The 16,952-nt window shown below is 39.6% G+C and overlaps 1 protein-coding gene across 1 annotated transcript; it reads right to left on the bottom strand.

Annotated features, from left to right (window-relative positions):
• Positions 1-131: 131 nt before the first annotated feature.
• On the bottom strand, positions 132-16,427 carry peli3 (pellino E3 ubiquitin protein ligase family member 3). The gene is made up of 7 exons (XM_060874253.1): positions 15,988-16,427; positions 8,287-8,488; positions 5,308-5,437; positions 4,118-4,219; positions 2,484-2,711; positions 1,016-1,204; positions 132-864 (listed from the first exon to the last, which is right to left on the bottom strand). Exons 2-7 carry the CDS (start codon positions 8,457-8,459, stop codon positions 286-288), a joined length of 1,401 nt encoding a protein of 466 aa, XP_060730236.1. The 5' UTR covers positions 8,460-8,488; positions 15,988-16,427; the 3' UTR covers positions 132-285.
• Positions 16,428-16,952: the final 525 nt, after the last annotated feature.

Below are 16,952 nucleotides of genomic sequence, written 5' to 3'. Positions count from 1 at the left end.
GCCCTCAGCCACACACATTTCATTATCAGGGTGTTTTCAGGCACAACAAGCTACCTGCCCTAAAATCATGCTTCTAAAACTTCCTTAGTACAGTACTTTGCTTGTCCACACAAATTTGACAAAAAGCATAATCATTTGCTTTATATTCCATGACCTTTATTTACATATTCTCTCAAGAACATTTTCTCCTTTTTCAGCATGTTGTTCTCTCGGTGCAGTAACAGTTTAGTACATTTACTCCTTGCGTCCTTTTGTCCTTTTTCTTTCACATGCAGTCCTGCTGTCTCAGTCAACCGGGCCTTGGAAGATGAGCTTGACATGGCCGTGCTGCCCAGTGAGCCACGTGCCACAGAACGGGCATGCTGCGTGGAAGGCATGTGTTCCGTGGGGCAGTGGGATCTGGCTCCAGCCTTGAGCTGTTTTCTCTGAGCATACGTGACCGCAGGGGCAGAAAGCATGTGTCGGGGGTCCGGCGTCCAGATACAGGCCACCCTCGCAGCCTAGCCACAGGGGCACGTAGGGCCCCACCTTCCTGCACATAGGGCACTCCCTGTCAGCTGCCCCCACTGTTTTATCCTTCTCCCTGCGGAAGCCCCAGTTGTGGTAGCCGTGCACGTGACCGCAGTTCATGTAGACCCAAGGTTGCTTCTTGTCGACAGTGGCTCGTTGCACCAGGCTGGGGAAGGCTAGTGTGTTGAAGCCCACCGGACACTGAGGACGCGCAGCATTCAACTCTTGGCGCAGTGACTCAAGCTGCTTGAGCGTAGGTGTGTGCCGTAGGCCACTTGGGCTCCGCCACAGCAACGTGGCTCCACACAGGTCAATCAGAGAGCCGTCCTGCAGTGTGTTTGACTCATTCTCGACCTGCAAGAACAGAAAGCCCACACAGTGATGAGAATTTGGACACATCCATATGTTATCGCCTGGTTGGTCTGTTTTATTTTTTCATCAAGTAAACTGTACTGCTTTAAATTTCAAGGATCGTGCCATGCTGTGCTATCTCACCCCTACTCACCAGTTTGCCCCTCTGTTGAGCTGAGCGTGTGTCTCTCAGGGCGAAGACGTTCCCGCACACTGATATCTCCCGCCACACACCAGGAGTAGGCTCAGACACAAATTCCCCTGCAGGGTGCATCACTAAAACGCCATTGGTAGTCAGCCCATCCATCAAGCCGTCTGAGGTCCGCCATTTAGCTGCCCGCTCCTAGCACAAAGCCACAGAGCAACATGATTTTTCCTATGAAGCAGGAGTTGAGATTTGAAGCGTTCAATTTCACTCAGTAAGGTGTAAATCACAGCGTTAGACAGTATATTGATTAAAGAAAGAAATGTCATCAAGTGCAAGAGTGAGGCTTTTTATAAAACAATACTTTAAATCCTTATCTACATACAGTATTTATTTCTTATATATTTATTTCTCAGGCTTTTTCTCGCCCTGCTCCTCTCCACCTCCACAGAATGACAGTGGGCAGAGGGAGTCCATTCTGTGCCAAGGACATTAGTATGTGTTGGGACTCATGCTGTGGTAAATCACTTACCACATGAATCACTTACTGCTACAAAACCATCACCATCCTTTGTTCAGCTTACAGTTACATTTTTGTTTTGAATTAATGCCTTTTTCTAAATAAGTGTGCAATGTTTTTACTTTCACCACAGTGTTTCAGATTTGGAGGCCTTCTGTATGAAGTTAAAATTCAAAATATTATTAGACGAAACAAGTTCTGTCACAATCCTAAATATCTTTCTGAATAACTGAAATTGCTTGCAGCAAATACACATGCTAGCAATGTAATGCTAATGCTAATAATGAGTAAAATCTCTTTGCAAAGCAAACTTTATCTAGGCTGTGACAGAAATTTACCACATATTACATTTTTTTTGTCCAAAAAGATAATTATCTGAATTAATGTGATTAACAAAATGAAAATCGAATAGCTTGATGCTTCCTCAAGCAAACTTTCAAAAATTGCGCTTAGTAAAAGTATCAGTTACTTAAATTATTCCACTAGTAACTCTATTTATTTACTCTTTTTTTTAAATAAGGGTTTATATATAAATACATAATATAGTATATATGATATACAAACTATAGACAATAACATCCTAGCATATGCGAGTGCCAAAAGTCTGCATTACATCTTCTCACGCTATTACGCTACCCATGCAGAAACACTGCTCAATACACCTGTAGAAACAGCCTGAAGAAACTGTTCTCCTTTATTTCCGCAGACACAGTCATTACAGAACAACACTTGAAGGATGAAAAGTGACCGAATCCAATTCATAGAAATATTCATTCATACATTCAAGTTCATTCAATATTGCCTTCTCTGACTGAGCAGCTTGGCAGCTGTTAAAAATCAAACAGCTTACAGAATGTACAAGCTATTACTATCAATCATTTTAAATCAGTCAAATCCAGGCATGGCAGTTACTTTTATTTACCGCCCCCTACCTCAGTGACTGCTGATATGACTCACCCCGAGGAAAATGTTTTTGGAGGAGTCGAAGCCAGCAGCATAGATGCGGGCTGTGTAGGGAGCACTGCGCTCACACATGATGCGGCAAGCGTAGCGGGAGATGGTGCTCTGTGCAGACTGGCCCCCATCTCCACCCGCTCCCCCCTGACTCTGACCTTGGCACTGGCCACTGCTGCCTGCCATGTCGGTCACCACGAAGTCTATCATGCTCTCTGTGGAACGTCCAATCTTGGAACAAAACAAAAGACATGTACATGGGATTTAACAGTTAAGGTGGAAAGTAAGCTCTAGTGCCTTTTACAATAACTAAGTACAGTACTGTGCTTAAATATTCACCCACTCAACCCTGCTTCAACCTTTCCACATTTTGAAGCAACCTGAAATGGATTTAATTAGTTGCTAACATCGCGTAGAAACTTAACCTTGGCCACTTAAATTTTTCTCTGACTAATTCTCTCCTTACCTGGTCTCTGAACTTTGGTAGACAGCTTCCTCTGTCAGTTACAGTTATGCCGTATTCTTACTGTTTTTTAATCACTGATTTAATGGAGCTTCATGGGGTGTTAAAGTCTTTTCACTAGAGGCAAAAAAATAATAATTTTTGCCTGTGTTGCAGTGCTGAGATGCAGCTCTGAATGTATTTGTCACACTTCAGAGTGGTAGTTAATAGCTCATATGAAACACACTCGGGGCTTTAGGAATTTGGATTTTTTTCACAAGTAATTCTAGAGGCAATATATTCATATAAAAAATATATAAAAAATAAAAAAAGGTCATTTTTTTAAATCCATTTAACCCCATTTATATTCTTTAAGATGCCCCTGTCTTTAAGATGCCCCTGTCCCCTATATTCTGTCTTTATGACAGAATCTTAATGGTTAAAGATAATGCCTTCAAACTTTGAAGGCATTATCTTTAACCATTAAGATTCTGTCATCCGAACAGCTGCAAAAATGTCCTGACAAATTTTATATTGGACTTGTGGACATGAAATCATTTTTGTTTATGATTAAAAATTGACTGATTGAAAATATCTGATAAGTCGATTTCCATTCCAAGGGCAGAATGGAACACCAGTGTACTGGTATAGAAGATTTAAAGTGATCCCGATCTGTTATGGTGATACAGTTTCTTCTCTAACAAACTAATGGGGCCTTCCAGGAACATGGATTTATACTAAGATCACACAACTATTAAGTGATGTCCAACTGGTTGCACCAGAAATAATTTAGGGTTTTAATATCTAATTTCATGAGTACTTACACAATGAATATTATAATCAAAGCATTTATGGTTATGTATTGATTTGATTTTGAACTTTGTAGTATTGTGAGCTATTTCGTTTAGATTTGTGACATTAAAATTCCAATGAAACCCATGTCTGTTCCAGGTTTTAACACTACACAATATGAAATGTTTGAGGGATGGGTGAATTATAATGCAAAGCACAATATGTGATTAATTTGTTTCGAATAAAACCATTCCCATTTCTTAACAATAATTAACAATTTGTTGGCAAATGTGTATCCGCCCCATATGCGTTACAAAAAAAAAAAGTGATGGACTGTTTCTGAGGTTGAGATAAGATGTGTCATTTGAATAAGGTTCTGCTATTATATACAACAGTGTTTTACCTGAAACATATCTGTGTTGGAGTCATGTGTATACTCTACTATAACAGAATGACTCCTTGATAGTGTGTAGGAGATACTGTGCTGGCTTTTGTTGCTCAGTGCCTGAAACACACAGAAATATGGCAATCCATCAGATTTTCATACTTTGTTATCTCGTTCATTACACCAGTATATGGAACAGTACAGAGAGTGCTCTCAAAATCTCAAATCTTATGCAATGGCCACTGCAATGTTATATAATGGGTTTGTACTCATGGCATTTAGTGGGAGAACCAGGAGATATGCAGGTGGATATGTAGGACTACCTGTAATATCAGGTTATATTTTAAACTTTGGCTTTCATTAGCATATTGATTATATTTATATTTAGAGTCTGTGTGTTGGTCTATTTGTGGTATGTGCAGTAGGTTTGCATTTGCCATTGAAAAATATTCTGTAGCTTTGTCTCTCAAACCAGAGTGTCTTTCACCAGAGAGTCCCCACTTTTTCAGGAACAGGTGATGACATTTCACTGTCATTATAAACAGGGCACAATGTTTACTTGTTATTGTGACAAAGATATTTTTACTTTCAATCTAGAGCCTAAATGTATTTGATTGATACATATTTGGACATTGACAGTTATCGTTATTGAAGTTACTGCTATTTTAGATGTCTACCACAGCGTATTAGATTGGATAGTTCATTCCTCATTGGTGATGTGATTGCAGACAAATGCGGCAGGATGAATTCTGATGTGTATAGGGCTACATTATCAGCTCAGACCCAAACTGTACTTCCAAAATAAGACTAGATATAAAGTTGAAAGTTCTGCAATGGTCAAGTCAATCACCAAACTGAATCCATTTGAACATGCATTTCATGTGATTATCATGTGATAATACTGTGAATCCTACGTCATTCACCCAATGTAAATACATTTAGATTAAATCCAAAATAATAATTTCTTACTGAATGTCCAAATATTAATGGACATGAGCATTTTGCTCAGCAAAGCTCATTTTGTCCAAGGTTTCAGTGCATACATGGGCATGAATAGCCAGAGAGTTCCAAATGAGAGTTCATTGGAAATTATTAAATCTCCCTGTGAACTCCTACGTTCACAAGTACCACTGTGTAATGAAAAACAAAGTACAGGCTACAGACAGTTCTTAATAGACTTAATATTAGGTGATGCCATGAATTCTCACCTTTGACACCAGCGGTGTGGATATGTTGTGGATGACATCAGGTTTGACGCCATTGGCTTTGGGTCTTTTGTAAAGGGCTAGTCGACTCCTCCTGCGCCCTTTATCACCACCCGCAAGTGAACCGTTATGTCTGCATATAACAGAATGAAAGGAATTGTGATGAGTAGTTTAATGTTGTAGGTCAAACTTGTTGTAAATGGGATGAATTTCAGGAATGCTTCATAAGGTTCACCAATAATTGCTTCTACAATATACATTATTTTTGATCAACAATTATGTGTCTAATGTATTTTAGTTTGGTCAGGAGTTTCTATTGGCAATAGCAATGCCAAACGTGATTAACAGGATTAATGTTTTTGTCATTCCTGTTACTTAAAATACAAAATAAAATATATAGGAAAATGCCTCAGTTACATGTCATTGATGGGGTTTCTAGTATTGTTAATAAATGATTTCATCATATATACTTTTAGAATTGTTTTACTTAAACCTTAATTCTCATATTTTCACTAGGACAATAAGCTTCTGGAGATGATTATCTATATATCTATATATCTATCTATCTATCTATATATATATATATATATATATATATATATATATATCTATATATCTATATATCTATATATATATATATATATATATATATATATATATATATATATACAGGAAGTAGAGGAAGTTATCCTGAACTTTTAATATTGGCACAAGACATTTAGTAGAAACCAGATTAGAAAAACAGAAAAAAAATTTTTTCCTTCTTTATGCGTATTCTAGAAATGAATTAATGTGTTTTACATCCACAGCTGATATCTGAAGGTAAGTGAATGTGCACCACTAGTAAAGCCTGAAAGATGTTACATTCTTTCTTCCAAAAGAAAGGATCATAAAAGGAGGCCTATTTATTGTCAGGTAATTTTTCCCTTGAACTCCCTCTAAACTACATTCAGCAGAATATTAGTGACACGCAGCTCTGTAAAAATGAATCCTGTATATTTAGAATATACATTTGATAACTATAATGTAATAACCTCCAAAATTTGTCTTATATTTCCACAAATGACCAAATAAACATCGCAGCAGATTCCTGTACAATCAGCCATGATGAGATAATAATATATTATAAAATTATTATAATAGGTTTTGTCTGATGAAAAATCTAAAAACCAACTTCTTGGGAACAGCCTACAATTATACAAAAAAATAAATAGCAAAAACTAAAGCTTAGAAATGAAATATTATGGGATGTCTGTGTAGAGTTCTTCAATAATTTAAATGGATTGTAGACAGCAAACATAGAAATACAGTTTTCTTGCAGTAGATCACAGTGAACACACGCCTCTTTATTTTTCTAAAACAAGGCCACTATGAATATCATGTATCATGCTGTCCAAATATTTGAAGTGTGTAAATATGAATTTTCTTAGTTAAACTGTGAAAGAAGAACTTTGTGAGCCAGGAAACACATTTTTCCTCATAGTTTCTTTCAATATGTTAAATTTCCAATTCCCAGTCAATAGCTAGTTTTCCCTTATTACACCACAGTTATCGATCAGGGAGGGTGAAGACTCTTGCTTGCTTCCTCTCAAACATTTGGAGCCAGCCAATTGGATCTATTTCAGCTGCTGTTCATGCCATGTCATACGGCATCTGAACAAATGTGCTATAAAATCCCTCTTCTTCCAACATGAGATCATATTCACCCCTACAGGTTAGTATTTTATGGTTGTGAGGATGGCTGCGGCATTGTCAGGATTTAAATAGTTACAAAGCATTTCCACTAAGCCGTAGGAAACTTTCCATGGATGTCACTTTACGACCCCTCAGCCCATCTCTAGATATTATTTTTGCAACACCTTATTTTATTAGCTGTGGCTCTTGTCTAGTCCTTGCCTGTGCTTTGATTTTCCTGTATCTGCTGTGCCAAATAAAAAAAGGTAATTAAATCTCCTTTACATTGAGTCTGTGAGCCGACTGTATGCAGTTGTATACAGTGGACACACATTGCATCAGCGTGTTCATTAACAGGTTCTCTGATAACCTGAGACACTTTCCTGTATACAGAGCTAAACTTTATAAAAACAAAAAACTGTGCAAGAATATTCTTTGCCACACAGTTCGTTTTTTGCTTCGTGTTAGGGAAAGACTTGAATATGATGCTCAAAGAAAAAGGATCTGTTACCAAAATGAACCTTTTAAAATAAAACTGAAGACCAATATTAGTTCACAGGTAAAGTTTGACTACTTAACTAATCCATTTACATTTTCAGGTTGTGTAAAGATCACATAGGATCCATTCATCCACTTAGTTGACAGCTTATTAAGAAAAAGTTTGCTTTAACTGCACAGAACAAAGAGGGGAGGAGAGAGACACAGTTTTGATGGAAGCCAATGCACATACTACTCTCACCCTCACTCATTTTCTACCGCTTATCCGAACTACCTCGGGTCACGGGGATCTCAGGCGTCATCGGGCATCAAGGCAGGATACACCCTGGACGGAGTGCCATCTCAGGGCACACACACACTCATTCACTCACGCAATCACACACTACAGACATTCTTCCAGAGATGCCAATCAACCTACCATGCATGTCTTTGGACCGGGGGAGGAAACCGGAGTACCTGGAGGAAACCCCCGAGGCACGGGGAGAACATGCAAACTCCACACACACAAAGTGGAGGCGGGAATCGAACCCCCAACCTTGGAGGTGTACTACACATACTAGTTAAATAAAATGATTGTGATTTATTCAAATCTCATCTATGGGTATGCTTATATTCCATATAGTATTTAGAGAAAGTGAAAACCATGAAAAGTAGAGAAAAATGGCATGTAGATCATGACTTATACAAAGCATTGTATTATTTTGAAGAAATAAACATTCAGCCAATTCACATAGTTAAGTAACTCTAGCCTTCCTAAAACTATCAAATGAATTGAATGTTGGTGTTTCTGAGGCTTCAGGAAGTTCTTACCCAAGTACGATCAACTCTCCATACTTGATAGGCTCCTTGTCCCCAGGAAATATGGCATCATGGGATTGTGAACCTGGATCTAGAGGGGGCGATGTCTGGCTCTTGTTGCAAGATGGGCGCAGCTCCAGGGATGGAGGAGGGCACAGGGCCTCAGAGCTTCCTTCTAGAACCATGTCTGTGGGCCACGTGCAGGGACTCACAGCTGAGAGAGAAAAGGAGGAGATTGTTTGGTAGGTGTGATGTGTTGCACTTTGCACTTTTATTGTACATATTCTCACCTGAAGTCCTAGGAATAGAAAAAAAAAACAACAACAACAAAACACAAAGTTCTATCAACTCAATACCTACACAGTTATTGGAGGCTTATCAGTATCGGATATAATTTTCCTATACAATCTACAAATGTGTTTTATGCAGCAGGCTTATTGAAAATAGATCTTGTACATAAACAGTCGTTCTTTTTTCTGTTTTTTTTTTTTTAAATGGTTATTACAGTGACAATCATAAGGGGGTGTAGTATATCAGTCCAGAATTCTTTATCTCCAGAGACAGGTTCTATCTTCTTCTAGGACATCCCTGTTCATTCTCAATTCAACTTGGAGACAGAATCTGTCTGGTGAGGCCTGGGTCTACCCTGGAGTCTCCTAAAAGGTCTGTTACAGTTTTACCACTGGGCATCAGTGTAAGCTGCCCAAACCACCTCCAATAGCCAGCAGTTCTACTTAAGAATAAGCAGGAGACCCTGTGGAGGAATTTCAATAATACAGCCAACTGACCACAATTTGTGACTATAGATAAGGGTGAAGATTAACTGATAAACAGCAAACTTTACCCATGTTATCTAATATCATGCCAACAATATTTCCCCAAACTTGCCAACAGAATCCTAAAAAGGGCTAAAATCATACTCAAAAATTGGTGCATTTACTGTATATTATTGATAATTGGAAATATAGGGGTGGTATTACAGACCAAAGTGATGAGGTTTTTGTTTAAAAGTTTTGTTTGCTTTAACGTTAACAACCAGCTAACTATCAATTAACAATGTGCCAGACTTACTGGCTTTCTGTCCAGTTGAATTTACCATTCAGTCCCTATTTTCAAGACTTAGCAGTTCACATGGCACGACGATATCTAAGACTATTGTATGCCTATCTGTTAAATACACTGGCTGGCCACTTTACACCTGCATAAGCATGCTATTATCCAATCCACTAATCATGTAGGAGCAGCACAGCGCATAAAATAATGCAAATACAGGCCAAAAACTTCAGTTACTATTCACATAAAACATCAGAATGAGGAAAAACTGTGATCAACAGTCACTGTGGCATAATTGTTGGTGACAGATTGGCTGGTTTGAGTATTTCTGATACTGCTGACCTTCTGAAGTTCCCCACACAGCAGTCTACAGAGTTTACAATCTGTACATCGATGTGTTGAAAGAGGACATGACGGTAATTGATGCGAGATTAGATGATGCTGAGGATAAAGTTAGGTGGAAACAGACGAGTCGCTGTGGCAACCACTAACAGGAAAAGCCAAAAGTAGAAGAAGACAACTGCGGTGAGCAGAAAAGCATCGCAGAACACATACAGCACGTCAAATATTGGGGTAGATGGACATTTTCTGCTCATCATGAGCGCCAAGACTGCATATTTGAGTTACTGTATTAACTGTTTGTAACCAAAAGTGGTTTGAGTTAACGGTGTCTTTCTGTCAGCTCCAACCAGTCTGGCACTCACTATTCTCATTCAACAAGCCAGTCAACAAGCCATTTTCACCCACAGAATGGCTGCTCACTGAACGTTTTTGGAGAATGGCTGCTCACTGAAGCTTTTCTGGAGACGCTGACACAGGCAAATCCCTGGAGATCATCATTAATAACCATGCATGATCAAAGTCAATGGAAATGATATTTTTCCCCATTCTGATGTTTGATGTGAACATTATCTGAAGCTTTTGATCTGTTTTTGCTTGATTCTAGGCATTGTGATGCTGTCATCTCTCTGGCTAATATATATATATATATAACTGCATGAATGAGTAGGGGTATTAATGTGGTCATGGAATATACAATACGTCTGGGTTTGCTTTAAAATATTTGACTAGATCTTAATGTACCCAAAGATAACACATTAGTTAAAAGGCATTGAATTAATGAAAATTCTATCACTCCTGACATATGCACAATGAAACACTAATATATACATTTGAATCATTCATTATGCATAAAAAAGTAAAATAAACAACATAGTGTACATCAAATATAGAAGCTTTGTATATGGCTCTTTTGGATTATGCAAAACTTCTATGTAAGTCTACATAATGTTGAAATGATAAACAGCACAAATCAAGCAGCAACAGTACTGTTATGGTGCAGCATGATTTGCGGGGGTGTGATGGTGGGAAAGAACATACATAGGGTAAGGGGCACACGAGAGACAGAGAGAGAGAGAAATGAATTGCGAAAAGACAAAAATAGAACTGTCTTGCACTTGCAGGTGATGGAGGATAGAGAAAACCATACACTGCACAGTGTGACAGAGTGGTGAAGGCTACATCGAGCTACACCATGCAGACATGGCTGGAACAAATGTGTGCGTGTATGCGTGTGTGTGTGTGTGTGTGTGTGTGTGTGAGTGTGTGTGTGTGTGTGAGTGCGCACGTGTTAGAGGATTATATATGCTTGTGCATGAGCTTTTACGTGGTGATGGATTGCCTACTCTGTGCCATGTACTTTCTAATCAAACCAGTGTCACGACCTGGAGAGAGAGAGAAAGAGAGAGAGAGGGAAAGAGAAAGCGATAGTAGAAAAAAAAAAAAGAGAGAGAGAGTGAAAGAGAAAGCGATAGTAGGTTGGACGTTAGGGTTAAAGATTAAAAACATTCATACAACAGAAAAGAAAAAAGCATGGGAGAATATAGTAGTAAGGATACAGGGGAAATGCTAGCTGGTATAATAAAAGACAAAAAAATAAAAAATAAAAAATAGTGAGGTGGTTAGTCCTTTCCCCCCCCATATCATGTCTTAGCTACGCCCTTGTCTTTATTAACAACCCCCTTACTCCAGTCATTATCTGACACCTTTTTCTGTTATTTCTATATCATGCCTTTCTTTAGATCCTCCTTTATCAACACCATTTGATTCTTCATCTATTTCTCTCAACCCTTGTGTTCCAATATGTGCCCCATGCTATCTCACTTTCCTCCCACAATCCTCTTTGCTGCCTCTGCAGCATGGTGTATGTGTGTGTGTGTGTGTGTGTGTGTGTGTGTGTGTGTGTGTGAGAGAGAGAGAGATATATAGAGAGAGGGAGAGTCTGTATCATCTATCTCCATCATGAAACTGACGAAGAGGGCTGCTAAATTTACACATGTACGGAAATGATCTCCAAAATAACTAGCCTATTCCAGTCTAATCTCACCAAACTTAATTCTTCATCTTCTGTACATGCTTCACAGCAGAACTATTAGTGAGCTCTTGATTTTATGTCGGTGCTGCAGTCTTTATTATATGGGGCTTATCCTGGATGCTGTTACTGTAGCAAGGCCAGAAGCACCACTGAAGTTTTGTGGCTACAATTGTGCTTACCTTTGATATAATGAGTCAAATTAATTGCCTGTAAATGTCCTGTAATGTTTATTATGCTAATGTTCTATACACAAAAATATCTGGTATATGTTAACAAAGACTAGCACAGACTTATCTACAGGCAGTCCTGGAGAAGATCTGCTGATGACGGTGATATTTTTATATTTCTGTATATTATACTGTGTAATCATATGTGTGTTTACTGTAGCCTACTATGCGTTTCACTGTCAGGAAAAATTAAGTAGAGCTGCATAATGTGGATAAAAATAGCATACTGCTACACACTGTGTTGTGCAACACATGGTGATGAATCCTTGATCGAGCATGCTTAAAGAATATCTGATATTATTGGTATTTAATACATTTGACTTGTTATTTCGCCTGGTGTATCAAAGCACTCAGAGAACATATAGGCACATGCTGAAAGTTTACAAGATACAATAATTGTGTAAGTTTGTCAGGATGCACATTTGCACATTGCAGGTGCCTCTTGCAAATTTGCAAAAATGCAAAAGCCAACAAATGTGATAATGACTAACAAAGTTTCTGTACTGTAATGATGCAGTTTGTTGTGTGTGATGGTGACCTGTGTATAACCTGGTTAATGTTTCCTGAACCTGCCACAAGCTGTGAGTGTAAGATAAAGAACCTATGGAATTGTATTGTTCTTATTTCTCTTGATTTCATTCATTCTGCAATAAGAGATTAGAGCAGGTGTGTAACATGAAGCTGTATGAATCTTCACTGTACACTTAAGGCAGATTGATATTGAACTCACATGCCTGACTTTGCTTATAACATATAAAGCCATGCAGTCACAGAATCTTACAATATGGCTATCATCATGCAGCTTAATTTAAAGCAGTAAACAATATAGTCTAAATCAGACTGTGTTGAACTTCACCAAACTCAAGTGCTCATCAGCATGGTTATTCAACAGCCAACCTTTCCCACAATACCAGGATGACGCTGATAATTCTGCAGGAATTGAACACAAATACAAGAACCTTCCAAAAAGCCCTGAATCTGTATGAAAGTCAGAGCCAAGTAGTGAGCAGAAAAAGGTATCAGCAACCTCTTACACCACAGCAAGTGAATATTAGAACTTCCCTCCAGCAATAGCTTCAGCTCATTGTGCAAGATATCCACAAGACACTTGAAAATCTACTTTCCACATGAATTCACATTAAAGAACAAGTCCCACACTTGTGATTTGGTAAAACACAATAATGTTTCTGTGCTGTATGCACAGTGTAACATTCTATTCTGTGCAATATTATAAAAAACTCTGTCCCCTACAGGTCATTGTATTTTCACAGTTTATATTTATCTCTGTGCATACCAAACACATTGTCATTGTCATTACCATGACAAGATCGAGAAAATCTGCAGGACCTTCACTTCTGCACTGACTGCACCTACAACTCACAGTCAGGAGTCCCCTACTCCTTCGCTGTCGCATTTCTCAACCGTAGCAGCAGAAGAGATTCTACAACTCATCCGGTCTTGCAATCCTACCACCTGCCCATTAGATCCACTCCGTTCCACTATGCTCCAGACCATCTTGCAAGACCTTCTGCCCTTCATCACCACTTGAATGGATCCCTAACATCTGGTCATGTACCAACTACTGTCAAGAGAGCAAAGGCTATTCCCATCCTGAAGAAACCTGCTCTGGATCAAACAGACATCAGTAACTACAGACCGGTATCACTTCTCTCTTTTTTTCAAAAATCCTTGAAAGCATTGTCTACAATCAACTGTCTGTCTATCTCTCACAGAACAACCTCCAAGATCCCAACCAGTCTGGCTTTAAAGCAGCATATTCAACTGAGACAACCCTTTTGGATGTCTCTGTGAAACTACATGCTGCTAGATCAGCCAAGCGGTCATCTGTCCTCATCCTCATCAACTTTTCAGCAGTGTTTGATACAGTCAACCACAAGACTCTCTTGTCCACACTCAGGAGTCTTGGGATTTGCAGATCAGCATGGGAATGGTTTGCTTCCTACCTGGAAGGACGCTCATATCAGGTAACATAGAGGGGAGTGACATCTGTTCCATGCAGACTCTCCACTGGTGTCCCACAGGGCTCAGTACTTGTCCTCTTCTTTTCTCCCTGTATACTTACCCTGTATACTTGCTAAAGTTATTTCCTCACACAGGTTCTCTTAACACTTCTATGCTGATGATACACAACTTATTCCCCTCAGATACCACAGCTTCTGTTAGCAAAACTGAACTGCTGATCATCCCAGGTGATCCACCCCCAGGTTATGATCTAGCAATATCCCTGCATAACGATCTGATCTCTCCTTCAGTCACAGCTCACAACCTTGAGGTAAATATGGACACTCAACTGTCCGTTTCCTTCAATGTGACACGCTCATGTCGGTTACTCGTCTACAACAATAGAAGGATTCTGCAATTTTTGTACACACAGGCTGCTCAGGTACTTATTCAGTCTCTTTTCATCTCAAGACTGGACTACTGCAACTCACTGCTGGCAGGTCTACTTACGAACTCAGATGGTCCTCTACAAATAATCCAAAATGCAGCTGCACGACTCGTTTTCAACGTGCTTAAGTTCTCGCATACCACCCCGCTGCTCTGCTCCCTCCGCTGATTTCCAGTAGCTGCATGCACGATGACTGAAGACCTACTTCTTCATGAAATACTTAAAATAGCATTTTCTCCCGTTTGTTGTGCAAGTGTATTTATTTTTTAAAAAAAACCTTGTTCTGAAACTTTGAACAGTGTTTCAGGCTCATGGTATCTTAAGTCTGTACCCTAGTGAACCAGAGTTAATGTATTCAATGATGGGACTTAAAAGCACTTTTGTACATCGCTCTGGATAAGGGCATCTCTCAAATGCTGTAAATGTAAATGCGATCAGATATAATATGTAATGTCTACTTGTTTAATGTCTATAATCTCTCAACAGCTAAGAATTCCTTGCATACTGTACTGTGTGAGCAACAACTCAGTGCTATACTAGCGCTACATTTCTCATAGGCACAAATCAAGGTTGTCAAAGTCATGCATAATACTCTGAAGAAGATTATGTGCTGCGTGTTGAGGTCCAGATCCTAATAGCCCTGCTACCAGTCCGGATGTAGCACTAATCCTGTAAGCTACAGCAGGATAAAATCTTTTCTCAACTCCAGAGATGTCACAGGTGGATCTCAGAACCACATCCACACCCAGACACCCACACACTACAGACATAGAAACCAGTAATAGTACCACCAAAAAAAAACCTAAGTAAATATATTCAACAGTTCTCTGTGCCTAAAAAAAATTCAGCACAGGCTGTGCTGAGTCATTGTGCCATACATACAGCCATATGTCAACTTGCATGTCATGTCTGGGTGCCTTTATGTCCTGCATGGGTTTGATTCTGCAAGTGATTCATCATCATCACTGAAATCTGGTGGAAATCACACAAAGATAACAAACCTGACGTTGACATCAGCATCGTTATAAAGACACGATGGAAGTTGATACGGTTAAAACATAATGTTGAGGGTCAAAGCAGCATGCGACTGCCACCTTGTTGCCACCTTCAGAAAAAAAGGGCCTTGTAACAGAAACTTTCTTCAATTCCAGGACATCATTATGTAACGGCATATTATGGCTTTTACAACCCTGCTTAAAAAATCCTATGCTTTTAGATGATACTGCATGGGGTTTATGCGTCTACAGGAATTGCACTCACACAGACACTGTTGACTGTCCGTACAAAACCCGGACAATTCGTACATTTCTCCATCTCCATCAACCCTTTCCGTCATGATGCACCTTAAATCATGACGTCTGAACACACATTGTGCTTTAGTTACAAGCATAAATCATGCATTGCAGGGGGGTGAAATCGTTATAAGATGTGCTTTGGCTGCACGGCTCGAAATAGTGATCAGTCCAGAGGAAAAGCAAGCAGTCTGGGAGTGACGGGAGACGCGCGAGACACGCCAGGGGTTTGTAGTCACTGCGCACAGACAGTAAACAACCATCACCATAAATCATCTAAAGACAAGAAACAGTGCGGTGCTTGAAAAATAAAAGCAAAACCACTAAAAGATGAAGAAATAAAAGAGGGAAACCAACCCAACACAATCGCTGATGTTTGCGTCGTCAGTCCTGATTTCTGCTTTAATCCGCGCGTGGCGTCAGAAGGTCGCGTGGCGCTGCTGGTGTCCTCGCGCTACGGTGATTGAGACGACGCGCTCAGCGCCACATACACACACCAGGGTCATTACGGTACACGTTAAAACGGCACAAGGATGTTAATCCGAAACAGGGATTTCGCTCCGAACACGACATTCAGTTGACACGCCCATCGCTCCTCTGCATTCCTGTTTTTTTTTTGTTTTGTTTTTTTGAAAAGGAGAAGAAATCCAACAGAGAACGTGTTTCACCGTCGCCTCCGAGTGGGTGTGTTTGCACGGTTTGGATGCATCGACTCGTTTTAAGACACGCCTTACATGCTACAGATAGCGGGGAAAGCACAGGTTCCGCCCACCCGTGGTTTCACCCCACGAGGTCTGATGCACGGCACGAAACGAGCGCACGAGCGCACGGCGCCATACGGTGTACACAGAAGGACATCCTCAGACCTCACAGTCGGTTCTCAGCCATGACAAAGCGGCATCGCGCCTCATATTACACGTGTCCGGTCTCGTACAGTTAATCATTGGGCACCTCAGACTAAAAGTCATCGGAAAAAATAAACAGCCTCAGGTGGAAGATTATCATACCTGATCCCAGGTGACGTCATGTCTGCACACCGCTCGAGCGCAGTACAGAACGTTCTATTGCGTTGCAGACACAGACAGACAGACAGACACACAGACAGACCTATTACTTTATTATTATTATTATTATTATTATTATTATTATTATTATTATTATTATTATCATTATTAACTATGACTAACTATTAACGAGGACCTAAAATGTGATATTCTATAAATAAAGCTTTCAAAACGACAATAAATTAACCGGCTACACAGCGTTATACTCATAAGCAACTAACTTTGTAGGACAAGATAAGTCTAACTTGATCTGACATG

The sequence above is a fragment of the Tachysurus vachellii genome, chromosome 7 (genome assembly GCF_030014155.1).
Source record: "Tachysurus vachellii isolate PV-2020 chromosome 7, HZAU_Pvac_v1, whole genome shotgun sequence".
Classification (NCBI taxonomy): Eukaryota; Metazoa; Chordata; class Actinopteri; order Siluriformes; family Bagridae; genus Tachysurus; species Tachysurus vachellii.
Note: the sequence above shows the minus strand (reverse complement) of the source record. Positions and strands in the feature narration are given on the sequence as shown.

What these genes read in the sequence shown, in the direction of transcription:
- peli3 (XM_060874253.1), bottom strand. Translation starts at nt 8,459, where the DNA reads ATGGTTCTAGAAGGAAGCTCTGAGGCCCTGTGCCCTCCTCCATCCCTG. An exon ending in GGAGAGTTGATCGTACTTGG is followed by an intron (nt 5,438 to 8,286) that starts GTAAGAACTTCC and finishes TGTTATATGCAG; the next exon opens with ACATAACGGTTCACTTGCGG. An exon ending in CCAACACAGATATGTTTCAG is followed by an intron (nt 2,712 to 4,117) that starts GTAAAACACTGT and finishes TTTTGTTCCAAG; the next exon opens with ATTGGACGTTCCACAGAGAG.